This window comes from Cololabis saira, chromosome 12, assembly GCF_033807715.1.
Source record: "Cololabis saira isolate AMF1-May2022 chromosome 12, fColSai1.1, whole genome shotgun sequence".
Lineage (NCBI taxonomy): Eukaryota > Metazoa > Chordata > Actinopteri > Beloniformes > Belonidae > Cololabis > Cololabis saira.
Window position 1 is genome coordinate 36,887,689 of NC_084598.1, and position 27,991 is coordinate 36,915,679.

At 39.3% G+C, this 27,991-nt stretch overlaps 1 protein-coding gene across 11 annotated transcripts; it reads right to left on the minus strand.

Moving 5' to 3' along the window:
- Nucleotides 1-237: 237 nt before the first annotated feature.
- Nucleotides 238-27,966, minus strand: csde1 (cold shock domain containing E1, RNA-binding). 11 transcript variants are annotated; one of them, XM_061736754.1, is made up of 23 exons: nt 27,880-27,966; nt 18,693-19,329; nt 17,242-17,483; nt 15,887-16,075; nt 15,053-15,251; nt 14,228-14,337; nt 13,621-13,707; nt 13,235-13,332; nt 13,072-13,153; nt 12,716-12,844; nt 12,470-12,595; nt 10,902-11,117; nt 10,641-10,811; nt 10,397-10,558; nt 9,977-9,994; nt 7,860-7,967; nt 6,837-7,015; nt 6,643-6,755; nt 6,416-6,535; nt 4,306-4,484; nt 4,018-4,181; nt 3,778-3,910; nt 238-1,770 (listed from the first exon to the last, which is right to left on the minus strand). In XM_061736754.1, the coding sequence occupies exons 3-23, from the start codon at nt 17,365-17,367 to the stop codon at nt 1,723-1,725; spliced, it is 2,757 nt and encodes a 918-aa protein (XP_061592738.1). In that variant the 5' UTR covers nt 17,368-17,483; nt 18,693-19,329; nt 27,880-27,966; the 3' UTR covers nt 238-1,722. The 11 variants fall into 11 exon arrangements, with proteins under 11 accessions (XP_061592738.1, XP_061592734.1, XP_061592736.1 ...); XM_061736750.1 differs by having other exon boundaries at nt 13,072-13,138; nt 14,171-14,337; XM_061736752.1 differs by having other exon boundaries at nt 10,671-10,811; nt 14,171-14,337.
- Nucleotides 27,967-27,991: the final 25 nt, after the last annotated feature.

A 27,991-nucleotide genomic window follows, 5' to 3' on the forward strand; every position in this document is an offset into this window, starting at 1 on the left:
TCAACTGCTAGTCAGAACTCATCACCATGGACACCTGCTTCCAGAAAGCACAACTGATCAGAAATATACACTTTATTTCACACAATTTTGTGGATTAAGCTCAATCTTTTCTACGTTACTCTCTGAACTGGAAGACCGAGAAGTAATATTTTTGTTCCCCAAAGTCCCATCAGGACGGGACTGAGACTTGAAAGTTTGTCACGGCTTCTTTAAAATAACACAAAAAAGGAGCTCCTGTTTATTTTTTTTTCATAAAACTTTTATTCAATCGTTTCGCTCAAGACCATTAACAAAAGTATGCAGGAACCTCGTACGTGGTTCAACTGAAACCCGGCGAACTCCAAGGAAATGTTTTGACGGTAGCTTGATGTGCGCAGGCGCAACAGCTCACTTATCTTGTCTCTAGAGCACAAAAACTGATATCCTGATTCATAATGCTTTTTTTATTATTTTGTTTAAGCTGAATTTTGGATATTTTACCTTTATTTAAATTAAATCTGATTATATCTGACTTTCACTGAGGAGAGAGAAAAAAAAAAAAAAAAAACGAAAAAAAAAAAACAAAACAAAGCACACATTACATACAGTATAGTTCAACCCACAGGTTTGGGATGCATATCAGTATTATTTCTACTAGAAATGAAGAAAAAAAAAAAAAGCCACCCTAAGATTGTTGTGAATATGTAGGTGGTTGGCTAGAAAGAGAGAAAACATCTCTTATTTTTTATTTATTTTTTTATTTCACGTTGCTTTCACTTTTTTTATTTTATTTTTAGGCACCTTATTCTTTTTCAATATTAGATTGAGTTTCCAAAAAAAACAAAAAAAAAACAAAAAAAACAAAAAAAAGTGCAAGAAAAGAAAAATTATGGTATAAAAGAACTGCAGATATAAGATGCCACATGGAATTCTGCACCTGGAGAAAACTGCTGAAGTGGAGCATGTAAATACCGAAAAGGTATCAAGGCTCTGGACTGGTAAAAGTAAATTCCAATAGAGCAACTACTTTAACACTCACATACGTCATACGCACACCATGCTTTCGTTTCAGCTCTTCAGTAAAGCATTTTAAAACTGCTCAAAAAAACGGAGCAGAAGAAGAATCCTAAAGTTAAGCTCGCACATATGAGAAGTATGATCCTCCTTATGGAGGGAACTTTATGCAGTTTTGTAGGAAAGCATACAAGAGAGGAAACGTGATAATTTAACACTAAGTTTCCATATGTAAAAGAGCATGAGGAACAAAAACGGAGCCGGGTTTATAGACATGCCAACAGTCACACTCATCCACCCAGACTAACAGGACAGCTTGCAGGTGCAGAATTCCAGACAAAGCAGATTCAAAAGATGGGGACATATACAGCCACACAGTCGTCACGCTGATTTAGAGGGACGAAGCCCTCTGAAACAAATACTTTCATTACACACAAATAAGCTCCAGGATACATGACACACGCACACACTCAGAGACCCCATGTACATCGCAGTGTGGAACTACCAAGTACATCATAGATGGGAGGTAAGGAACTGTGGAATAAGAAAAGTTCCCTGGCAGATATTAATGGGAGCAAAGATTAGACATGCCAATTACTGCATGTGTGCGTATGTTTTTGTGGATGAGTTGGTGTACGAGCGTGCGTCAAAGTAGTTTCCATTATCCACTGCAGTTTCCCTCGGGGACAGCGTTAGACCTAAATCAAAGGAGAGCAGGCGCCGCGTTGATCAGTCGATGACGCCAGGCTGGCGAGTCTTGCGTTCCACACTGAAGCCCTGCGGAAGAGGATAAACTTTATCAGGATGTTCACGCATCAAAAAAATGATTGTTTTAAAAGGTCAATAAAAGGAAAAAAAAACAAAAACTTAAAAGCAAATCTACTCTTGTTCACTGTATACAGTAATGCCTCGTTTTTCACTCGGGTTATGTTCCAAAAAGAACCCGTGATAGGTGAAATCCTTGAAGTAGAAGCCTTTATTTTTTTCTTTCTTTCAAAGGTCTTTTTATTAACGAAAAGTCAAGAATAAAACATTAACTTTACAGGAAGATTTTTTCTTTTTTTTTACCCTTTATCCGTCCCCACCCAGACCACAACACAGCATTATGATATAAGAATCAAGCATAGCGAAGTTACAGACAATTGAATGAGTTAGAAAATAAATAAATAATTAACTATATTTAAATAAACAAGTACATAAAAAAAAAAAGGGGGTAAAAAAAAAAAAAAAAAAAAAAAAAAGGGGGAGAGGGGGGGGTCGAAGCTACTCCAAGACTACCGTTGTAGGTTTCTCAAAAAATGCCAAGAAGGGGCGCCACAATCTGTAAAATTTATTCTCTGAACCTTGGATAGTGTATCTAATCTTCTCCAGATTCATGCACAGCATTATTTCTTTGAGCCAGTGTGAGACAGAAGGAGGTGTAGACTCCTTCCATTTAAGTGTGATACCTCGTCGAGCCAATAAGGAAGCAAAAGCCAGAACCCTGAGTTTAGCTTTGGGCAAATCCAAGTCTGGAGCAATTCCAAAAATGGCAGTCAGAGGATTTGGCTCAATTTGGTGACAAATGGTCTCAGACATTATTTGGAAAACTGAGGTCCAAAAGTTACCTAAAGAGGGACACGACCAATACATATGATAAAGTGAAGCAGGTTCATTTTTACATTTGTCACAAGTGGGATCAACTTCAGGATACATTCGAGCCAGTTTAGTTTTTGATATATGGGTGCGATGCACTACTTTGAATTGCAAAAGTGCATGTCGGGAACATAAGGACGAAGAGTGAATCCGATCAAGTACTGAGTCCCATATATCATCAGTAAAAGTGTAATTCAGGTCTTGTTCCCAAGTCGTTTTTATAACCGCCATTGAGGAGCAGTGTAGTTTGGAAATAAGGTTATATAGGTTAGATATGGTACCTTTAGCTGTGGGGTTGACAGAGAGAAAAATATCAAGAGGATTGACTTGAGGCTTCAGAGGGAACTGAGGTGTAACACCCTGTATGTAATTCCTAACTTGTAAAAATCTAAAGAAATGGGTTTTGGCAATACCAAAGTCTTCTGTCAGTTGAGAAAAACAAGTAAAATGATTAAGCCTTTATTTTTTTAATTACAAATTAGTATACAAGGTTTCGATTGCAGAGATCATCACCGCCCCACCGTGACCCGAGTAAGTGGATTCGAACGGGAGAATCAGTGCAGAACCTTTTGTCGACATTATGGGTTTTGGAGAAAATTAGCATTTTAAATTTTAACCCAGTATGAGACCTCGCTCTGTTTTTAGTGGTTTTATTTAATTGTTTTTATTGTCTTTTGCTGTTGATCGTTTGTCCTCTTATGTACAGCACTTTGTTTCAGCTGTGGTTGTTTTAAAGCGCTTTATAAATAAAGTTGAGTTGAGTTAAATTTGGCAAGCTGTTTTACCTACATGTACATATTAAACCGTAAAGTTATTGACACAGGAAGTGAAGAAGCGGAGAGACTGTTTAGCCAATCAGAATGCAGAACACAATGTAAATCCGTGAAGCAGCGAGACCGTGAAAGGTGAACCGCATTATAGCGAGGGATTACTGTATTCACATCAGACATGAATAATCTTAATATCTACTTCATCCCTCATCATGACTGAAAGTTTCCTCATGAATAAAGTTGAGAATAGCCTTTTCTTTCAGAGCTTCAAATGTACTCAACTAAGAACAAACTCCTGCCACTGCAGTACACTAATTTAAAAATAATTAAACCCAAAAAACTAAAAACAAAAAAGCAGCAATATTTATCCCAATGGTACCTTGGAGTTGTCTGGTCCTCTGGGCTGCCTCACAATGACCAGACGAGGAGCGCTGGCGTCGTCCAGGGTGATGCTCTTCAGCCGGTTCACCAGGCGGTCGGGACGCGGCGTCGCCACTGGTTTGGGCCCCTCGCTGTGACATCAGGCAGACATTTAGACGAGATGTAAATAGAAGGCGTTGCCAAAATGAGCTTGTAAATCTAATCGTACATCCTTTATAACCCTGGGACTGGTTCTTACCTGACTCTGCGTACGTTGCAAGCGCTACATTTTCCCGTGCGTTGATTGAGGACGACAGCGAATTCGACTTCATCACCAGCCTGGAGCTCCAGGCCATCCTGCACTTCTTTGACATGGAAGAACAGCTTCTTGCTGTCGCCCACTTCATAGGTGATGAAGCCAAACTGAGGCAAAAAGAAAGAAAACAATTATACAGGTTTGATATTTTTCCCAGCAGTGCTTCACAGCGTCATAAGAAACAAGGTAAAGTGAGACTGGGTGATGAAGCCGAGGACAAATGAACTCTACCTGGTCTTTGACGCACTCCACCAGCGCTTTCCTCTGAGGGATAATGTTGCACGCCATCTTCTGGCCAGTCTGGGTAATCGTGCAAAACTGGAACTTAACCTGTTCTCCTTTTTGCAGACAGTCTCCCTTGTTCGTCATGCCCATGATTCCATAGGGGTACGTTTGTCCTTTACCTCCACCTGGAACACAAAATAAATTAAAAAAATTCTTTAGAATTAAGAAATTAAATTAAAGTTTGGGCTTACAAACTAGGCCTGTGTTGAAAAGATCGATTCTCCGATTTTAAATTGATTCTCATATTAATTTCTAAAAATCGATTCATGTGTCTAAAGATCCATTAAAAAAAAAAAAAAAAAATTTTTTTTTCATCATTACATTACAACTTTTGGTACTTTTTTGTTTATGCCCAAAAAAGGAATATTTTGTTGGACACGAGAATAACTGGTGCCATGTTTTTGCCTTTAAATATGTTTAAAGTAGGGCTGAAACGATTCCTCGAATAATTTGAGTAATTCGATTACAAAAAATGATCGAGGAATTTTCTCTGCCTCGAGGAATCGGTTAATTTATTTATTTATTTATTTTCTTTCGTTTAATTTCACCAGCTCAAAGCCTCGTATTACGCCCGGACCACATTTAATGCGACACAACACGCTGACGCTGCGCCGTTAAAGGGGGGAGAAAGAGGCGGCGGGTATGTTTGGTTTTAGTAACATGCCGTGCTCAGGCAGTCTGCAATGGCCCAGACGGGAGACACATGTAGTTCAGTGCTTAACTTTTATTTTTAATCCACGCTATATTCTTCAGGTCCGTTCTCCTAATGTCCCCCCTCTAAACGTTCCGCGTTAAATCGACGCAGAGCCTATGCCGCTCTCCAGCGAGGGCGGAGAGCGCCGGTCCGGCTGGCGGGGCTGCGCTGCCGTGCAGGCTCTTCACGGCTACGCCGTAGCCTACGGCGTAGGGTACGCAGCGACGCGCACCATACTCCGTTGTTGTAACGCGGAACCATAAATCAGCCTTTACCCGGTATATAAACCTCTGTTCCCGCTACAGTTTTAACTAAAAGAAAAGGCAGAAAATGTCAGAAAAATAAAAACGTAATAAAGCTAACTGGGTAGTTTTCATTTCATCTCTGTAGTCATTCATGGATAAAACAAGCAGCACTGGTGGCTTATGTGCTCCAATACAGCAGGGCTCATAATTTATTTTGAACACTGCCAAAACTCTAACTTAAAACTTAACTACAACTTAAAATGTGCTTGACACAAATGAAAGTTCAATTTAAACACGTGGGAAAAACACCTAACCTTTTAAGTTATGTGTGATATCAGGTGTAATGGCATTTTTAGGTTAGAAATAAGAACATTTCCTGGTAAGATCCTTAGTTTTTTGAGTGAATCACTGAATTTGGTCGACTGGTGTAAGTTCAGGGTTTTTAAATGCACAGCCATGAACCTACTGTATTATATAATTTAGTCTTGATGTCAATTAACATCTAACATCTTATGTATATTTATAATTGCTCTTTAACTAAACAAATATATGTTTTATCCGATTACTCGATTAATCGATGGAATTTTCAGTAGAATACTCGATTACTAAAATATTCGATAGCTGCAGCCCTAGTTTAAAGGTATGAAAACATTAAAGTTTTCAGTTATAGTTGCATAAATTGTCTATTTCTTTGCTTTATATACTGTCTTGGGGTTACATTTGCATAAATGTTAAAAACCCAATTCTCATAAATGGGGAAAAAATAAAAGCGATTTCTTTCGTCCTCCGTTTGCTGCCCTGGATCTGTTTGATAATTCTGACCCCCATCATGTTTCTGAAAGCAGTTCTATCAGCATTCTGGGAGGTGATTGGTCCTTACAGCATCATTATCTGCCAATACTTGCTGTTGAATCTCAATAAAATACTATTATTCATATGTTGCATAACTACACAGTCATATAATTCATGCAACAGCTCAAAAAACAGTTTTATTAACAGTAACCCAAATCAATATCGGATCGAATCAAAGCGTGATAATCGATTCTGAATCTTAAGAATCGGAATCTTGATATTTAAATCGATCCCCAGCCCTTTTACAAACAGCAGCGACACCAACCTTCTTCTGCAACTTCAATAAGCCCTTGGTACTCAGTCTGCGATGGGTCCACGCTGCGTATGGGACGGATGACTCTCCCCACCAACACCGATGCACTAAGATCCTCACCAACAGTGTTCACTAAAACGCAGAAAACATCGGATGTCACGACTGGATCTCTTAGCATTCTCACCTCCTTTAAATCAAATCACAAATAACCAAGAAAGAGATAAATTAACCTCTCATACCTGGAGCCACCTTGGTAACCTTTTCAGCGCTGACTTTATTTCCTTTTCCCTTTGAGAGAGTGTACTCCACCGTGTCACCAAGGTCCAAATTATCCAAGTCTCCACACATTTCACTGAAGACAGAAAACAGATTTGAGTACAAACCAACAATTCCCCCGCATGCCCCAAACCCATCTTTAAAATTAAACCTCTACCTGTAATGGAAAAATATTTCTTGATCATGATTTGCGGTCTCAATGAAGCCAAAGTTATCTTTCAGTGCGGCAATAAATCCATGCAGTCTCTTGGCATTAGAGGCGGTACGGTTGAGGACCCGGATGGAGACGGCGCTCTGATGGCCGGTTCGTTTCACTTCATTTATTGAGAACTCCACCTGGAGGACAAACACATTACATCAAGGGAGGATTTTTAAGCAACATTTGCAAAAAAAGAAAAACTACCATGGATAATAACTAGTGTTGTCCCGATCGATCGGGCCGGATCCCTGCCTTTTCAAAACATCGGTATCGGCCAAAAAAGTATCGGGACATACCTAGTTATTAATGTTTTTAATATATATTAAATCGTTTTATATATCGTTGCATTTAACGTCACTTCCGGCCGGCGGTCAGCATCACTTCTGGCCGACGAAGTAAGCAAAACTAACATGGTTTACATGTTTGAATTGTGAAATGTTACATATGTTCATGTTGCATTAAGCTGCTGCTATTCATTTCATTCATTCAGAATGTTGCAGTCAGGTTAAGCCAAAAAGTATTTAAATTTTCTTGTGTTTGTGAGTTTGACTGCCTCTTTTGAAGTCAAATGTATTTATTTTTGTTATTGTACTATTCTGCACTTTTTGTTTTAGTTTTAATTAGTTTAATTAGTTTTAATTTAATTTCATGTTTTTACATTTTGTGGCACCAGTGCTGATAAGCTTTGTTGAAATATATGTCCATGTTGTTCTCCAATGGACAATAAAAGAAACTTGGGATAATTTAGTTTGTCTTTTTTTTTCTTTTTTTTTATTCATTGCCAAAATGTATCTGATCGGGAAAAGTATCGGGAGCCAAAAAAAGTGATCAGATTGGGAAAAATCGGGATCAGCAGATACTCAAACTCAAGTGATCGGGAGCTAAAAAATCCTTTTCGGGACAACCCTAATAATAACTAGTGTTTAGGTCAAAAGTTTAAAATTCCAATCAACCCGCTGGATAAGAACATCAAGCAGGTACCTTATCTCCAACCAGAGGCTGACCTCCCCCCTCAAGGTCTTTAATATGGTATGGCACAGTCAGCTTCACTCCACAGTCTTCATATGCAATCACACCTTCCTCTGATTCCTAAAATAAATAGAAAAAGGGAAACCAAACACTCCCATTACCTTTAATATCCGCAGCGTTAATCCAACTGGCTGTGCAGAAAAGTAACACGTCTCAATTAAACAACTCCTACAAAAGCAAGATCCCAAAGTCTCAAATTAAAAGGTGTTAACCAATTGACATGGTTCTTAGAGTATGTAGCGCATTAGAGGATTGTGTGCAAATGAGCTACACAAGCAGGTGCAGCACAAGTGTGTGCTATATATACACATCACTCTACAGCAGGGTAGCTGTTAGCATCAACTACAACGAGCTGCCTGCACTCAGGGCTGCATAATTAAGCTTCAACTATTGGGAGCAGGTATTACTGGAAACATCTTCAGTTTTAAACCTTTTGACCTACACTGGATCCCCCAAAAACAAAACATTTTTATCTTTCTAGTAAAGAAAAGCAAGAATTGGAGGTGATCAATGGAGAAAAAGTTTTGTTGACTTCTTGTCTTCTCTTTAAAGCCACTTTATGCAACAATACCAATATTAACCACGCGTGGGGCATACAGATGTGCTGCGTTGACAAGAAAGCCACCGACAATAACGAGCCAATAACTCCGGCACATCTTGTAGTACCACTTGAGATTCAATTTGTTGCATCTTAAAGGCTGAGTTATGGTTCTGCGTCAAAACGACGCCGTGCCTACGGCGTGTGGCTTGGGTCGACGCAGACCACACGCAGTCACCAGCGCCGTCACTGACGTGCACCTCCCGAAAATTGTAACTACGCGTCGAGGCGACGCAGACCACACGCAGACGGAGAGGGCTGTGATTGGTTGACTTGGAAGCAACGCATTTCTGGTTTGAAGCAGTAGTGAACTTTCAGGGCTCTTTTCTTCGTTTGTGTGATTTTTTTTGTTTTGTTTTTTTGCACAATAGTTGTCCTTATCTCTTTGATTCACTGTGACCGGAAAAAGTCGGATAAACCATTCAGAAAAAGATCCCTAACTAGCGGTCGCAGGGGGTACTGCACCGCGCCGAAATGGAGTGACGGAGAAGTCCGAAGGGTTCATGACGGCGTCACGGTGACGGCGTGTGCTCTGTGTTGGTGTGACGCAGAACCTTAATTCAGCCTTAAGACTGTATAAAAACAATGGATGAAGCATTCAGTCACAGAGCAGAGCAGTTGTGAAGCCTCTTTTTCCTTGTGCAGCCGTGCTGCTCAGGAAGCTGATGGGATCACGCACAGTGTTTGACAACATTAGCTCTGGCTATCGGCTCCTTCAGCAGAAACATCTGCCACCCCCCGTTTACAGCAGAATATACCATTAACATGTTCTCTGCAGTGAGAACATAAATTACTGCTGTGTTTGGCCGACGCTGGGTAAATGCAGCAACATGACTATTATAGATGAGGAAGTGATTGTTGCCAGCCATTGGCTGAGCCAACTGTCAGTCAAATTAGAAATAAATGTAATACTTTATATAGAATCTCCTGGTGTGGTCCAACCCCCCCCCCCCAAAAAAACAAACAAAACCAAACCCATTCACCCCTGTCAGAGTTGGCATGGGTGTGAAATAAAACAATTAAGCCCAAAACCAGGCATGTTTTTTTTTTCCTGCCCTAAAGTTGAACACGTTAACAGAGGAACGGCAATGAATCTCCACTTTACACACCAACATTATGATGATATGCTGCCCACATGCGGTCAGAAGTGGTATTATTATACAGTGGCTTCAATTACTACAAAAATTAAGCAATTACAACAAAACTACTGTGAAAGAGGGAACAAAAAAAGCAAGTTCTGTGTTAAATGATGATTTAAATGTCGACACACGCACACAAAATAGAGCCAGGATTTTCCCGAGCTTATACCAGGAGTGACCTTTTCATTTTAATTGTGCAGCCCTGCTGTTCACTTAGTAGGTGACATGATTGATTAAATATTTCCAAGGGTTAATTGATAATGAAATACCATGCTGTCAACTGATTAAGTAAAAAGGAGGCAATCACAAGGCCAGAGGCCTGAAAAACTAACCTTTTCTACAATTTTACCCTTGGAAAAAGAGACAAACTCATTAGATGACAATGTTTGCAAATGTTACTTGCAAGTACACTGGATTATTTGTCAATTCTTCGACTTTTAGTCTGGACAGGTGATGTCGAGAGTAAAAGTTAGTATACCAAAACTCCCTATGACTAAGATCGCCTGGCGTCTTCATGTCAGAGCCATTATTCACGCAGCTTCATGCATTCACTCCTACCTTGTCTTTTTTCTAACCAACAAGACGCATGAACAGGAAGGGATCATCGAGGAAGAAAACAAAAACCAACATTAGAACTAAAACAAACCCTGGGAGGGGGGGTTGGTCTGGATGAAAAGAAACTATAGGAAACTATAGAACTAAAATAAGACTGGGTGGGTCAATTTCAGTGCAACATTGGTGCAGGATGCTACCTTCTCCTTGCCCTTGACGGGGCTGGCATTCTTGTTGTTGGTTACAACTTCCTTCTCCACAACACCCATAAAACGCTGCTCAGACTGGGTATGGAAGGACACAGTCCCTTTGGGAAGTTTCTTAATGCGGACCGCGTGGTTCCTCTGAGCTGACAGCATATCCTGGGAGTGACAGTTTCATTAGTTTCTTATTAACAAATATTCAAATTGTACTTGCTTAAAATGTTAATATTATAATACATACTTTTGAGAAAAGCTTATTAACAGGACCTACAGGCACAACAGTGAACTCCACTTCATCTGAGATATGCAGCTGGCTCTCCTCCAGGACCTCACTGAAGTGAAAGAACATCCTGGCATCCCGATCCACACACTTAATGAAACCAAAGCCATCACGTATGGCTGCAATCACCCCCTGAGATTTGGGGACAGACAATATTCCCTTTAGTTGAACACGCCTGAGACTGACGACAATAAGAGACGCTCAAACATTCTTTCTCCTAACCATTTCGCGCATCTCCTTGGTGAAGTTGAAGGTGTCTGGGAGGATATCGATATTGGTAGCCCTCTCTAGTTTGTCTCTACGGTCGGTGGAGATGTTGAATTGAATGTGGTCTCCCTCCAACAGCGTCACCTTGGACCTTGTGTCCTTCTCTCCAAAAGGCAGTTCCTTGTCTGTGAAACCAATCCTTGCACTTATGCGACCAGGTAGAGGATCATTCTGTACAAAAAAGAAAATACTTTCAGAACATTATACTAGGGCTGAAACGATTCCTGGAATAATTTGAGTAATTCGACTACAAAAAAAAAAAAAGAGGAATTTTTTCCCTGCCTCGAGGAATCGTTTAATTTTGCCAGCTTAAACTACGTTTAATGCGGCACAACGCGCTGACGCCACGCACGTAAAAGGTAGAAGAAAGAGGCGGCGGATACGTTTGGTTTTTGTAACATGCCATGCTCAGGCAGTCTGCTGTAAAAATAAAATAAAAATTTGAGCATGCTGCATTTTAAACAAAGAAAAACATGAATCCTAATAGTTTTAAGGAGGAGGAATTAAAAGAAAAAAAAAAACAAATGTTTGGCAAAGTTAGATGACTGAAGAAAGGAAAATAACCAATTTAACAGAACCTTTGTACTGCTGCTACAAATATTTGCAGCTTGTAGAATTAAATAACATTTTAGCATTTACACAATGTGCCTTACGGTTAAGTGTCCATAAAAATTGTACAGCTGCACTTTGTCAACTTTAAACTTAAAACATAAGTTTAACAGCATTTCTTAAAGTCTTTATAATGTGCAAGTAAAAAAGGGGTAGGTGCCATTAACATTGATATATTTTGTTATAAAAAGGGACTGCAACCCAATGGCCCAGATGGGAGACACATGTAGCTCAGTGCTTAACTTTTATTTTTAATCCACTCTATATTCTTCTGGTCCATTCTCCTATATGTTCCCCCTCTAACCCGGTACATACACAGGTTCCTCTAAACATCTGTTCCCGCTACAGTTTTAACTAAAAGAAAATGTGCTCCAATACAGCAGGTCTCATCATTTTATTTTTAACACTGCCAAAACTCAAAATCTTAAAGACTTTAACTTAAAACTAGAACTTAAAATGTGCTTGACACAAATGAAAGTTCAATTGAAACACGTGGGAAAAACACCTAACCTTTTACGTGATGTGTGTCATCAGGTGTAATGGCATTTTTAGGTTAGAAATAAGAACATTTCTTGGTAAGATCCTTAGTTTTTTGAGTGAAGGCAGTGAATTTGGTCAACTGGTGTAAGTTCAGGGTTTTTAAATGCACAGCCATGAACCTACTGTATTATATAATTTAGTCTTAGTAATGTCAATTAACATCTTATGTATATTTATAATTGCTCTTTAACTAAACAAAAATATGTTTTATCCGATTACTCGATGGAACTTTCAGTAGAATACTCGATTACTAAAATATTCGATAGCTGCAGCCCTACATTATCCTTTACAGTACATTCTAGGCTGGCAGATCACAGCTGCGTGTCTGCTGTTACAGTCAGTGACTCTGCAAATTTCATTTGCCATCTACTTGCCTGATTTTTAGTGGGGACTTTGGGAATGACTTTGACCACAGTGCCTTCGAACTGCTCAATGCTGATGTCCTCAAAGATGACCGTTCCCTGGGGTAGCAGCCTTACATCCGTAGCTACTTCCTTACCCTGCCAAACATTAGGAGATATGAACATTCAGGCACAGTGTTGGAGTAGCAGACAACGAGCCTAACAGTCCATCTATGCATGAGTTGACGTCTGTGGATGATCTAAGAGCGTGACACTTACATTTCTATCTTTTATGGTGAACTCAACATCATCTCCAGCTTGAAGGGCCTCCAGATCACCTTTGAACTCGCTATAGTGAAAAAAGATCTCCTTTACGACGTCGGCCCTCTCAATAAATCCAAAGGCCTCCTGATAGAAAACACAGAATTCAGCGAGAGGTAAATCAAAACTGGATAAAAGATAATCTCCTAATTCAGTTAGCACTTATCTCCACACATTATGGAAACTTTGTTTGAATAATTGCTGCTCTTAAGATTTGACATTGATGACCAAGCAGAAACGCACCATCTCAAGACATATGACGTCTCATTTGCTCAACAGAGAATGTTTGTAAGTAAATACACCAGTGCCCTTACCTTTGTAGCACACACCACACCTTGGCATCTTGACTGCTTTTTCTTTACAAGTTGAATATTGCGGGCACTGACAGCACCGGTACTGCAATACATTCAAGCAACGAATATCAAAACGGAGCTGAGAGTTGTCACAATAAACGCTGCAAATGGTGTTAACACTTACTGCTTGTTGGTCTCCATATAAAAGCTCACTTTATCACCCGTCTCCAGGTGGAGATTACCTTCCACATCATCAGGAGTATAAGTAAGATAAAATACTTCCTATAAAAACAAAAATATGTACCATGGTCAAAAGGGATTTGTGTTGCACTTAAAAACTATTTCTCAAACATAATACAAATAAAGTGCAACAGCCACGGCAGATGAGGATAAACATTTAGATTTCCCTTTGTGTTACATGAAACTGCAGAACAGAATGGTTACATGCAGACAGATAATAAAATTATACTGTGGAGGCAGAAGTTGTGGAGAAACAATCAAAATTTATAATTTACTTAAATTCTGTATTTTGTTGACTTGGTATACCGTTAACCGTTTCATTTATCTTACCCCATTTCTTTCGTAACAAACGCTGCCAGTGGGCCCCTGGCCAGGAGCAGGCTTACCCTCCAAGTGCAACGGGATTGAAGAGACAACCTACCGTAAGAGGAAAGTTACAGGTGGAAACCGTTAAAAAACACTGCTTTGACACCGTCTCACCTAAACATTCAAGCAGCCAAGCACATATAAAACATTTAGGATGTGATGAATGAAATTATTCAATTTCAAAAATGGCGCAGAAACTTAAATCAATGCGCATATTTGGGCCCAGCAAGTTAAAAACTTGATTTATGCATCCACAACAATAAGTGGAATTGTTAAACTTCCAACAAATTAGTTTTAGACTAAAAGAAAATTATACTAATCACTTGTTCAGACATTCATCACTTCCAGCAAACATTCAAGCCATTAACACAAAAATAAAATAAGGAGGGATCAAAGGGCACACACTTTTTACAATTTTCTTGACAAACATCTCTGTTCCAAAAACACTTGATGGGTTATATGTGTAAAGCTGACAGACAAAGACATGACCAAAAATAAAATGGTGTTCCTTAACTGGATGAATATAACCATGCAGCACAGTAAAGGGATAGGCGTGCAGGTCTGGCCCCACCTGGCCCGAGATGCGCTCCTCTGGCAGCACTTCTGGCTTTATCTTTAGCAGCTTCACTGCTATGGGCTTGCCAGTGCGCCTGTCAGAGGATACCTCAAACTCTACATCGTCTGAGGGGAGAGAAAACAGAGATGGACATTTTAGAATACTTCAAAAGTGGATATGGGAAAGCCAGTTGTAATGCACGCTAGGGCTGGGCGATATGGACAAAAAGTCATATCTCGATATTTTCTAGCTGAATGGCGATACTCGATATATATCGATATTTTTTCTGTGACATAATTAGGGTGTCCCCCAAAGCATTATAGCATAGCATCTCTGTTAGCTTCATTTTTTTCTGAGGCAAACCCTTAAAAAAACTGTCAGTTTTAATACAAAGCCTCGTGCAAAATGTCACACAGGTACCTTTATTAACAGAGGTCTGCACAATATCAAAATGTATAAAACAAATGAAATAAAAATAAACTGCCTGCATATATAGAATAAAAATGCTTCTTGAATAAAATAAAACAAATATCCCTTTCCTGCATAACAATTAAATTAAAATACACTGTGCAATTAATACAATGTAGACAGTAACAGGCAGACTTTTCCATTGAGGTTGACAGTTGTGCAAATAACAAAACATGTGTGCAAATCTCAAATAAAACATTCAAGTCAATTTGTCACAAAATAAGCTATATCAAAATCCAAGAAAAAAAAAAAGCTATATCGACATAAACGATATTGTCTCGTACCATATCGCGTTTGAAAATATATTGATATATATTAAAATCTGGATATATCGCCCAGCCCTAATGCACGCGAATGTTTAGGACCTCTCACCTCCGATTTTGAGCTCCTGCAGGTTGCCATTGTACTGGGAGCAGTGGAAGAAGAGACGAGCCTGACGTTCGGAGCACTGGATGAACCCGTATGAGGCTAACAGCTTCTCCACCACACCGGTCTCTCTAATGCCAGGCCCTGAGCCATTAGCGTATGCAGTGTGCCCATTGTTATGGAGCATGCCTGGGTCAAAACTCATCTGGAGAAAAGAAGGCAGGGTTAACATCCATCCAGCTATGAACCAACATGAAGCAGGTGAGAAAGACATTTCTTTAAGGGCGGGGGGGGGGGAACGGGGCATGGTTTAAAGCAGTTTTTTATGCCAACCTTTAAATAAACTAACAAACATGCAGTTACTGCACACGTTCAAGGAAGTGATGAGATAAATAAGACACTTATATGGGGGGGGGGGCCTTCTAGGGCCATCTCGTCATCAGCAAGGAACACAATTTCAGTACAATCAAACCCAAGACAAAACCTATAGGATTGTGTAGTCCTTCCTGATCATATCATGCAAGAAAAGCCACAAGTCACTCATTTGTTAAAACATTTTTGTCCCAAAACATGAAAACACTGACAACATTTTGGAGAAGTTGCATGCAGCTCTGGTTAGACAAACATTTAAAATGTTTACATCCCTCTACTCAACAAAACGGGGATTATTCTGCAATATGAATTCAATATCCTAAGAAACATCTACCTTAAAAACACCCTATTAAGTCTCTGGATTCCAGAAAAACCGACAAAAACCATGCCGTTAGCAAAAGTCACAAAACAGCAGCAGCTCCAAGAGCCGCTTAGTCAGTAAGGGCACCACAGAGCATTCCCTCTTACTGATCTTTGATACAAAGGACTCCGCTTGTGTTTTTTACTTCCTGGATGGGGATGGCAAGAGACGGAGGAGGAGCGGGGTATAGGCATGGGACCGGTGGAAGTATACGGGGCAGAGCCAGTGTTTCGAGCCACTGGGGGTTCAGAGGAGCCCCTTTCCATTTCTGATACAGAGGATAGGACTGGGATACGCTGTTGAAAAGAGGCAACAGCTTTAAAATAAATAAAAAAAGCTTAATTTCACTGGATTAACTTTTCCCCTTAATTTCAGGCCACCAACTCCAACGTTTCAAGCAAAAATCAGCAGTTTTTGCACACAAAGTTACTTGATACAATCCAGTTAAGATAAATGCAAGAAACCTTCCAATGCCATATCATATTTAACATAAATCATCAATATTCAACTCTTCTTAAGAAGGCCTTGTATGACAATACCTGGACAGAAAACCAAGGCGTTACTCAAAACAATGGTCCTATAGCCACAACAACCCCACACTAAAATGACGGTCTACATCACTACTAAGTAGTTGAAAATGTAAGTGCATTCAAATGGGAAAGCTCTACAGAGAAAGCAAACTGACAGGATCAAAGAAACTGAAAAGATCATTCAGCTTCTCGGCACAGCCAGTTAAGGTGAAGTGGTATAAGCGCAGTGTTGCTGACATAAAATAAAAATCTACTGAAGATGGAGAACTGGGAGGTGCAAATGACAGATCAAAGGAGGTGCATCTACAGTGGACAGAGCTGGTGATGGATTATGGGTTATGAGAGGGGTCCCAGGGCAGCCTCTTCTGTTAGAACCTGCACTGCATTAGACAAGAGAAACATACCGCATAGGAAAGACTTCCTGAATGTTTTGTCTGGCAACTACTTGAAATTTCAGGCAAAAGTAATTTTGGTCTCGAGATAACGATACAGTTTAGATTTTGCTACTGATGGGCAAGTATTTTATTTAACTAAATCTAGTCAGGGGCCAATTCCAACACATATTCGACTGTTTTTGTGTTGCTTCCAATAAGCAAGGTATGCAGTATGTATTCCAACGAAATTGTATTTCACAAAAAATTTCTCCAGAATGCAAAGCAAAATGGACAAATAAAAAAAATTAAAAAAATGGAGCGGCGAGACGTATCCAAGAATTGGAAAACGAACAAAGAAAATGCTGAATTTCTACAGCCCTAGTCACAGGAACACCTCTCTCTCACCCTGCAACAACAACTGAGTAGAGGCTAGTCTCAGGAGCCCAAAAAGGATGAAAGAGATTAGGCCATTCACAGCAAAGATGCAGGGCAAGGTGGGTGGATGGGTGCTCGATGGGGTTGGGCACGTAGATAAAGAGGTGGGATGGTCAAACTTACGGATCGGCCATATGGCGACAGGCTGAGTCCGACAGGGGAGGTGCTGCTCAGGTCAGCACTAACAAATGCGGTGGGTGGCGACGCAGGCAAGGTAAACTCAACAAAGCCTTTCCAGGGGCTGCCCATATTTTCCCATAAACTCGGACCAAACTTGCTTGAGCACTTGCTGAACTTGATAACTTGTCTGAATATTTGCTCGAGTTAAGAACTATGTAACCACCCAATGATACACCGCTGGATGTCTGCAAGGGTGAAGAGAGGAACAAACATAAACGGGTAAGGCAGACAGGTCAGCCAGTGTGCCAGGTGTCACAAACAAAAGGAAAATAGCTGTGGGCTTTAAATCTCCGGCGAGGGTGGAAAAGGACAAAAATCAAAGAGGATCTGGCTTGAAAACGAAAAGGGTGTGGAAAAGGAGTCCAATGATTGCTCAACTAAACTGAATTGTGGTGATAGATCATCTCACCTTTTTTTATATGAAGCTTAAAAAGTTATTTAATAAACTGTACAATGTACTGAGATCACAAACTCAAATAGTCAACGCTATTACACAATGCATGCATAATTGTCTTGGGGGGGAATAAATAAACAGAAACGCTAATTTTTCACGTGTCCATCTCTCTGCTTTGTAGACACACTAATCATTGAAATGCTGCTGTAAAAATAAAATAAAAATTCGAGCATGCTGCATTCTAACAAAGAAAAACATGAATCCTAAATAGTTTTAAAAGGAGGAATTAAAAGAAAAAAAAAAACAACAAATGTTTGGCAAAGTTAGATGACTGAAGAAAGGAAAATAACTGATTTAACAGAACCTTTGTACTGCTGCTACAAATATTTGCAGCTTGTAGAATTAAACAACATTTTAGCATTTACACAATGTGCCTTACGGTTAAGTGTCCATTAGGGCTGTGCGATTAATCGATTTTAAATCTAAATCGGATTTATTAATCAAAATCGATGTTAAAAAAGGAAAATTGGAAAATCGATTTTCCTTTTTTGCAGCTGCATGACAGACAGAGCTCGTCTAGTCATCTTTGTTTGGTCAAGGAAATTGTAAATGTTGTCACTTTACTAAACTCAAGGAGGATTTACAGTATCTTTCAATTGCACTTCATTCCCAATAGGGAAATTTGTTTGCTATTTTTCTTTAAAAATAAAGATAAAATATTTTAAACAATTTATTCCATTGTCTTTTGTAGTTTTACCAAAAAAATAGAAATCGAAATCGGGTTTTCAGAGAAAAAAAAAAAAATCGGGATTTTATTTTTGTCCAAAATCGCCCAGCCCTAGTGTCCATAAAAATTGTACAGCTGCATTTTCTCAACTTTAAACTTAAAACATAAGTTTAACAGCATTTCTTAAAGTCTTTATAACGTGCAAGTAAAAAGGGTAGGTGCCATTAACATTGATATATTTTGTTATAAAAAGGGACTGCAACCGTGACCCACCTTTATTAGTTGTCTTGTATCTTATAATTCTTAGGCTCTTGGATGACTTTGCAGACGTCTTCACACACTCTGTGCGGGTTACTGGCACAAGTTCTAGATGGTTGAATAAAGTAAAAATAAAAAGTGGAGAGAAATCTAGCGCACAAAAGGCAATTGCAGGTGTAATAACACTGCGTGAGGGGTGGAGGAGTACAAAGAAAATAGAGGGAAGAGAAGAGAGGGGAAATGGGAGAACTATGGGGGGTAAACTAGCAGATAGCAGCCCACTCCACACCCCCGTAGTGAGTCGGTGGTGTAGTGAGTATGAGGAGGGCTAGGAGCAGCGTTGGGACGTGTGCTTTGTCAAAGCTGTTGAGTAGGCACAAACTTCTGGTTTCAGATCAGTTTTCTTCTCAGAATATGCTTAGGCATAGGATTGCTTCTCTTCTATGTTTCAGTTGGGCTGATATGCATATTCTTTGGTTGTTTCAGGATTTGGTTTCTTCTTGTTTTTAAATCCTTGAAGGGATCCCTTTTCCCCTGCGTGTCTTCAGTGTTGCAACTTTTGTTCTGGGAGGTTTATCTTCAGTTTCTTTGTTGTGATCTGAACTTGAAGCAGTTGCGGATGGTACAAAATTCAGTTCTGTTTCACTTCATACTGTTGGAGAAAGAGCAGAACTGGTTAGATGAAAGAAATCAGTTCAAACTACTTATGAAGAAAATGAAAAAGTGAAAAATAAACAGTGAGGCAGAGACATACAATTACACTGTCAGGCAATAGAGATTTCTCATATTCTGTCACGTGAAAAAAAAACAAAAAAAACCCGCCCCAACCATTAACACGTGGCGCCTCAAACTTTTAGACAACACTAGCCTCTTTACCTACAAAATAGTTAACCTTAGATGTTTCTTGACAAGAGCACAATCTCAAAACAGCTGACAAGTACGCAGGCACTGAGAATAAAAAGGTCTTTGTGTGTATCCCGAGTCCAGGCCAACATATCTATTATTTCAAACTAAGCTCGATGTGTTTTCTCGTTTAATCTTTAACCGTTTTGCCGACTATGGTACAGTTCGGTGTTCACATGCAGCTAAACTGCAAAGCGGGGAGGGCAGAGCCGTCCAGTCTCATGTTCAATTTCTCTGAATTTAGTTAGAAACTCACACTCATTTTCACTGACAGCTTAGGTTAGACTGTTGTTGACCTACATACTGTGCTCTGTAAACAAGGTGGTTGAGCTCTCCAGCGACACATGATATGCTGCAGTTCAAATGTGTCGCAATGACTCCCTCCAACATCATGAAGGTTATGATATAGGGCTGCAACAACTCATACGTAGTATGGCGGAGAATGTTTTTGCTTTTTACATCCACAAACATATTCTAAAACCAGCGTAATTCCTTGTGTACATGTTCAACTAGTTGTCCCGACAGTTATTTCAAAACGAAATGAGTCACCTCAGTGGATAAGTGTGTTAAGGGTCATGTGGAATAAACAGAGTGTTTTTCTCTATGAAAATAACCTTTAAGCAGATTGCTGCCCCCCCACCCCACCCCTTTACCTGCCAGAATCCTTACAAACACCAGGAAACTGGACCACATTACACCGGTCATGAAATCACTACACTGGCTTCCAGTGTGTCAAAGGATAGAGTTTAAAATCTTACTGCTGGTCTACAAAGACCTGAATGGTCTTGGACCAAAATACATGGTTGATCTGTTAGTTCCTATGAAGCTCCCAGACCCCTGAGGTTCATCTGGATCTGGTTTGTTGTGGTTCCCAAGAACCAGAACCAAGCAAGGTGAGGCAGCGTTCAGTTATTCTGCTCCTCACCGGTGGAACAAACTTCCTGTAGACCTGAGGTCTGCTCCAACTGTCAGCTCCTTTAAATCAGGCCTAAAAACATTACTGTTTACTGAAGCGTACTCTTACCTGCTGTACTCTACTGCCCTTACTTTTTAACAACTTGTACTTTTTATTATTTTACCTCTTATTTTATTTACTGTTTAATTGTGTCTTGCTGCTTTGAATTACCGTGTGTCGAATTGTGCTATACAAAAGAAACTTGCCTTGCCTTGTAGACCTGAGGTCTGCTCAAACTGCCAGCTCCTTTAAATCAGGGGTAAAAACATTGCTGTTTACTGAAGCGTACTCTTAAAAAGTAAGGGCAGTAGAGTACAGCAAGTATTTAATTTAACAACTTGTTTCAGATCAGTTTTCTTCTCAGAATATGCTTAGGCATAGGATTGCTGACATATTTGGTTTCTTCTTACTTTTTATCATTTTACCTCTTTTCATTGTATTTGTTATTTACTGTTTAATTGTGTCTTGCTGCTTTTAATGTTGATGTAAAGCACTTTGAATGACCTTGTTGTTGAATTGTGCTATACAAATAAACTTGCATTGCCCAACTTTTGCTGTGGCACTGAATGGGGAGAGGGGGGGGGGTTGTAGAAGTTTCCATGCCATTGACAACTTGCAATTTCTGGGCCATTGACCCATTTATCCGTTTCCAACAATGGGTTATCCTGTTATGTATTAAATAACACTAGGGCTGAAACGATTCCTCAAATACTTTGAGTAATTCGATTACAAAAAATGATCGAGGAACTTTCTCTGCCTCGGGGAATCGTTTAATTTTGCCAGCCAGCCCAAGGCATTGGAATTTCGCCCGGACTACGTTTAATGCGGCACAACGCACTGACGTCACGCACGTAAAAGGTAGAAGAAAGAGGCGGCGGATACGTTTGGTTTTTGTAACATGCCATGCTCAGGCAATGAGTCTGCAATGGCCCAGACGGGAGACACATGTAGCTCAGTGCTTAACTTTTATTTTCAATCCACTCTATATTCTTCTGGTCCGTTCTACTATATGTTCCCCCTCTAACCCGGTACATACATAAGCCCCTTTCACACAGCCAGTTCGAGGCGGGAACGTTGCGCCTTTAAGCCGCCTCGCTGTTCTGTGTGAAAGTCACGGAGGCGGAATGGGGGGGCCAAGTGGCCCCACCAATAAGCCGGCAGCGGAGGTAGTCACAGAGCCGTCACAGAGACGAAACGGGGTCTGTGTGAATGACACAGCCGGCATGCCGGCATGCCACTAGACGCTGACGCTGTCGTCACGCCTCTGATTGCGGAACGCCGGCATGCTGTGTGAATTTACAGACGGGAGCGGCGTTATGCCGGCGTTGTATGGTTCTGTGTGAACCAACAAAGGCGGCGTATTGGCAGGACTTCTTTACACCAATATTGCGGAATCTCTGTGTGAAAGGGGCTATAGATTCCTCTAAGCATCTGTTCCCGCTACAGTTTTAACTAAAAGAAAATGTGCTCCAATACAGCAGGTCTCAATTTTATTTTGAACACTGCCAAAACTCAAAATCTTATAAAGACTTAAAACTTAACTAGAACTTATGAAAATAGCGGGAAAATGGCGGAAGCTCCGGCCGACGGAGTTACACCGTGTCCTTACCGCATGTGATGCGAGCGAGCATCAGTGACAAAATCAATTCCATTGCTTTATTTTCTATTACACTGTCCTAAATGGCCGCAGTGCGTTTTGAGCTGAACATTTGTCGGACACCCTGCTTCCATCTTCTTCCTGTCGCTCGCGTTGAAAGCCGGTTGAAAGCGCTGTAGGAAACAGTCATGGATGAGGAACGGCTGATCCACTTAGTTGAAATGAGAAGTTATCTCTATGATACCTCCTCATTTCACTTCAAAAACCTCAATAAAGTGGCAGCTGCTGGAGGGAGATGGACAGAGAGCATCCGATGTCACGCAGTGCGATAGTCGGACGCTTGCATGCAGTTAGGACACGGTGTTTAGTTGTGGGCGTGGTTTGCATTTTGGTTACGCAACGACGGGAGCAGAATCTGTACGACTCGTAGATCCACATCACACTGGATGGCTCATCCGGGCGGCTGTACAGACACTGCAGAATTTGGTTGCTTTCCTCCTTCTCTGAGTTGGCAGGCTGTTAGTCCACGGGCCAGAGCCCAAAATTTCACTTGTCAGTACCACTCAAGGTGACCAAACTTGCTTATAATTTTTGAAAATATCCATGTCTGTAGATGATATTTTGGTATGATAACCCTTCCTGAGTGGCAGCTGGATCAGTTATCAGCTCATGAAGTTACCCACCCCTTTCAGAAAATTACACTTTAGATGCTGCTGCATATCCTGGTTTAGACTCATGTACAGGAAATCTGTCAATATTTCACAATATTGTCTGTGGTATAATTTTAAAGGGGACCTTTAAAGCAGTGCTTCTCAATCCTGGTCCTCGTGGGCCCCTCTCCTACATGTTTTAGATGTTTCCCTGCACCAACACACCTGATTCTGATTAAAGGTCCTCATAAGCTTGTCACCAAGGTCTGCACAGCTCTGTTGATGACACAGGTACTTGTATCACGGTGTGCTGAAGCACGGTAGCATCTAAAACATGCAGGACCAGGATTGAGAAACACTGCTTTAAAGCATTCATTCAAGCTAAGATGTGATACATTTCCTGAATCCTTATGCTCCTGTGAGTATTCCAGTTTTTGAATTTTGTGTCTCTGTTGTTCCTAGGTGACACAGGGCTAAAAGATAGTATATCATTTAGGCGAAAATTGTGTAAAAATGTGTGTTGTTTATAGTTTAAAAGGGCTGCAGTGACCTCTATGATGGTCAGAAAGATTCACATCTCAGCTTGAATGAATGCTTAAAATGATACCAAAGACAATATTGTGAAAAATTAACAGATATCCTGTACATGAGTCTAAACCAGGATATGCACCAACATCTAAAATGTAATTTTCTGAACTTCATGAGCTGATAACTCTGATCCAGCTGCCACTCAGGAAGGGTTATCATACCAGAATATCATCATGGATATTTTCAAAAATTATAAGCAAGTTTGGTCACCTTGAGTGGTGCTGATATCTGGTCTGGCCCATGGACTATGAGGGGAAACCACATTATATATGTTAAAGCAAGAAAAAAAACAAAAAAAAACGTGTTTTTTTATAATAGGTCCCCTTTAAATGTACAGCCATGAACCTACTGTATTAAATAATTGTCTTAGTAATGTCAATTAACATCCAACATCTTATGTATATTTATAATTGTTCTTTAACTAAACAAAAATATGTTTTATCCGATTACTCGATGGAATTTTCAGTAGAATACTTGATTACTAAAATATTCAATAGCTGCAGCCCTAAAATAACAGGAACCTTGGACCCATACACAGAGGTGTCAAGTAACGAAGTACAAATACTTTGTTACCTTACTTAAGTAGAAATTTTGGTTATCTATACTTCACTGGAGTAATTCTTTTTCAGACGACTTTTTACTTGTACTCCTTACATTTTCACACAATTATCTGTACTTTTTACTCCTTACATTTTAAAAACAGCCTCGTTACTCTATTTCATTTCGGCCTTTAAAAAAAAACTATCCAGTTAAATTGCTCCATCCGGATAGAGTGAATTTGGTTGTGGTTATTTCAGATGTTCTTGTCCAGTTTTGTTCTTATATCCGTTCCCTCAGATTCCTGCAACTAAACTTGGATGTACATTCCAATAAAGGTTAGGATAAATGATAACATGCCTCTGAAGTTTGACTTTTTGCACCATTAAAATACTTATAGGCAACTAGTCATATCTTCTGCTCTCTGAAACACATGTTAATGCTCAATAGTACACATATATGGTTCTTTAATATATTTGCATTATACTAAGACGCATTCATTTTCAATGGCTTTTTCCCCCCTTACATTACTTTTACACTTTAAGTAGTTTTGAAACCAGTACTTTTATACTTTTACCTGAGTAAAAAACTTGAGATGATACTTCAACTTCTGAAGCAGGCTGTGGTTCAGAAGGAAGTCATGATCGGTCCTAGGTATATACTGTGATTATTGTGCAAATTGTAAGTATATTATAAATTCAATAGTAAATATATTCTAAATCACTGTAGGTTATGAGTGTGTATGTATAGTATAGTAGTATGAGTATATTATAATGGATGAGTATATTATGATATATATTATATTTATACTACTATAAGTAGAGGTATGGGTATATTATAAATTATAGGAGTTGTTGCAAACTATTTTTGCTCAAAGTGGATACAGATCTGGTGATAGTAACAAATATTGTTACTTAAGATGTGGATAGTTTTGCTTGGTTACTTAATCTTTTATTTTTTGTTTCAATTCATTATTTTCAGGAATTCTAGTGAACCCTCTTTGAGTTGTGTTATTATATTATTGTAATCTTTGTATGTCTATGTGTGGACCCCAGGAAGAATAGTCTTCCCATGGTGAAATCTAATGGGAATCCTTTTTAAATAAACAAAATAAACAAACTTCTGCAGGAGTATTTTTAAACTCCTAGTATATTTCACAAACTCCAGATTCTTACTATTTATGATATCAATATTTTTCAGATATGCGTTTTTATTTATAAGCTAAATTCACGTGAAGGTAATATTCCTGGACAGTTCAAGACTACTTTAAATTAAATTCAGATTCAAATTCTTATTCAACTCCACAATCCTCAGATCTTCATCCTCCTAAATTTCTCACTTGCAGAGGTCAATTTTCGGTGAGATTTAGGGGCACTAAATTGTGGAATGATTTTTCCCACTTGGCAAAGAGATCGTCCTCTGAAATGTTACAAAAGACGTTTGAAGGACCACTTGACTGCTGTTTTGTAACCGTTTTCCCAATGTGTTGTTGTTCATGTATCCATGTTCTTTTTGTTTTTTTGTGTTTCACTCATAGTGACATGTACCATCTTATTTGCTCAGGAGTCAATATAATATAAGTTGCAAAAACAATATCCCATGCACACTCACACACACTTATTTTTTGTCTTTATTCTTTATATATTGCATTATTAGTTTGCCATTACTTTTGTGTAGTTTTAATTTCTGTTTTTTGTATGTTAATCTTGACATGAAATTTAAATATCTTCGGTGGAGGCTTCAAATAAGCCCATTGGGTTTTTTGCCTCTTCCTGCACCTATAGTGTTTATCATTGATATTTCCTGTATATTTTTAAAAGACTGTGCAAAACAATAAAACTAAACTAAAAAACTAAAACTCTAGTATCTATACTTCTACCTGAGTAATGAATGTGAATACTTTTGACACCTCTGCCCATCCAGCCCATAATAACAGCCCAGGCTGATTATTGTGCAAATTGTAAGTATATTATAAATTCAATAGTAAATATATTCTAAATCACTGTAGGTTATGAGTGTGCATATATAGTATAGTAGTATGAGTATATTATAATCGATGAGTATATTATGATATGATATATTGTATATATTTTTTTCTGGTGATAGTAACAAATATTGTTACTTAAGATGTGGATAGTTTTGCTTGGTTACTTAATCTTTTATTTTTTGTTTCAATTCATTATTTTCAGGAATTCTAGTGAACCCTTTTTGAGTTGTGTTATTATATTATTGTAATCTTTGTATGTCTATGTGTGGAAGGAAGAATAGTCTTCCCATGGTGAAGACTAATGGGGATCCTTTTTAAATAAACAAACTTCTACAGGAGTATTTTTAAACTCTAGTATCTATACTTCTACCAGAGTAATGAATGAATACTTTTGACACCTCTGCCCATAATAACAGCCCAGGCTGCGACCCTGCTCTGACAGGGCCGACCACGTGACTTCCTGACAATCCTCAGCTGGAAAACCAACATGGCCTGAAAACACGCTGCACCAGACACGACACCAGACACGTCGCAATGTGGACTAACCAGTTCCCCCTCGACAAACCCAGACCCCCCCACGCCACGAAACAACCAGAATCTGCTTTTAATCTCCATTCACTGCTTGCTGGACACAGTAACTAACACAATAAGGGACACATCTCGTCGTCTTGATGACCTTGCGTGCTGGACAAGCAACACCCTGGGAGATTAGCATCTGGCTACGGCTAAAGTCGTAAACAGCCACCACTTCACAGACATCCACACTCTTTAAAGAAGACATTTACTCACTATAATTGGTCGAAAAATATAAAATAAAAATATAATAAATAATAATAATAAAATCGAAAAATATAATAAACATAAATAAAAATACAATATAATATAAATATAATATAAAAATATTATATAATAATAATATAATAATAACAATAATAATAATAATATAATCGAAAAATATAATATAAATATAATATAAAAATATAATAAATAATATAATCGAAAAATATAATAAATATAAATATAATAATAATAATAAATAAAAATGGTACCAGCCGTCTTGGTAAAAAAATATATGCATTTTTTGTAACGTGGTTGCCATCACAGTCCCGTGTAAAGCACGAAAAAGAAGATCGAGACAACCCCCAAATTTTAGATTTAAGAATCTTCTAGATGTATCTAGGTTACATTCATATATAAACATGATAGAAACTTGATAATTGGCCTTTTTTAAATGGGCCAAATGGTTTAAAGTTAGACATTATTTTGATTGCTACTTAATAACTTCAAGCGGACAAGTTTTAAGATGTAAAATGTGAGTTTTTAAACAGTCAGAAACAAAAGTGAGAACACCAATCCTAATGAATAGATCGATATATAGATAGATTAGATATACATATTTATCCCAAGCTGGGAAATTGTAGTGTAGCTGCAGCTTTACACAACATACAGGATAAGAATAAGTCACTATCGACGCAGAGCCTACGCCGTAGGGTTCGGCGTAGGGTACGCGGAGACGCGCCGGGTACGGTTTGCGTCGCCGGCGTACCCTACGCCGTAGGCCCTGCGTCGATATAACGCGCAACACGAGGAGCGGACAACAAAGACGTGACGTCACAGCGCCGCGCTAGAGTCGGTCACGTGGTTCGTCTCCGGCCACTTTAATGTCACACCTTTGGATACACGAGGATATCTCCACAAACGTCAATAACAGCTCGTTTACTCCAATACTTGTCGTGTTTCTGGGGGCCCGTGTGAGGTTTATGTGGGAAAAAAAAAAAAAAAAAAGCACACACAACAAAAAAAAAAAAAGAAAAAACAGGGCCGCCACCCACAGGCCCGACTTCTGCGGAAGAATAATCGTTTCTAACAGCGACTCACTTCAAAGAACCCACGTGATGGCGACGGGGAAATGATAACGCTAACATGTGCTGGATAAAAAGAGGAGGAAATGAATGAAAAAGGGTAAGATTATGGAGAAAACTCACCCCAACAGCTTTCAGCACTGTCACCAGCGCCGCTAGAAGCAGCACGGCACATTACGTAGTGATCAGTGAGGCAGCTCTCGCGATATTTCACAGCGAGAGGTTGACCCAACAA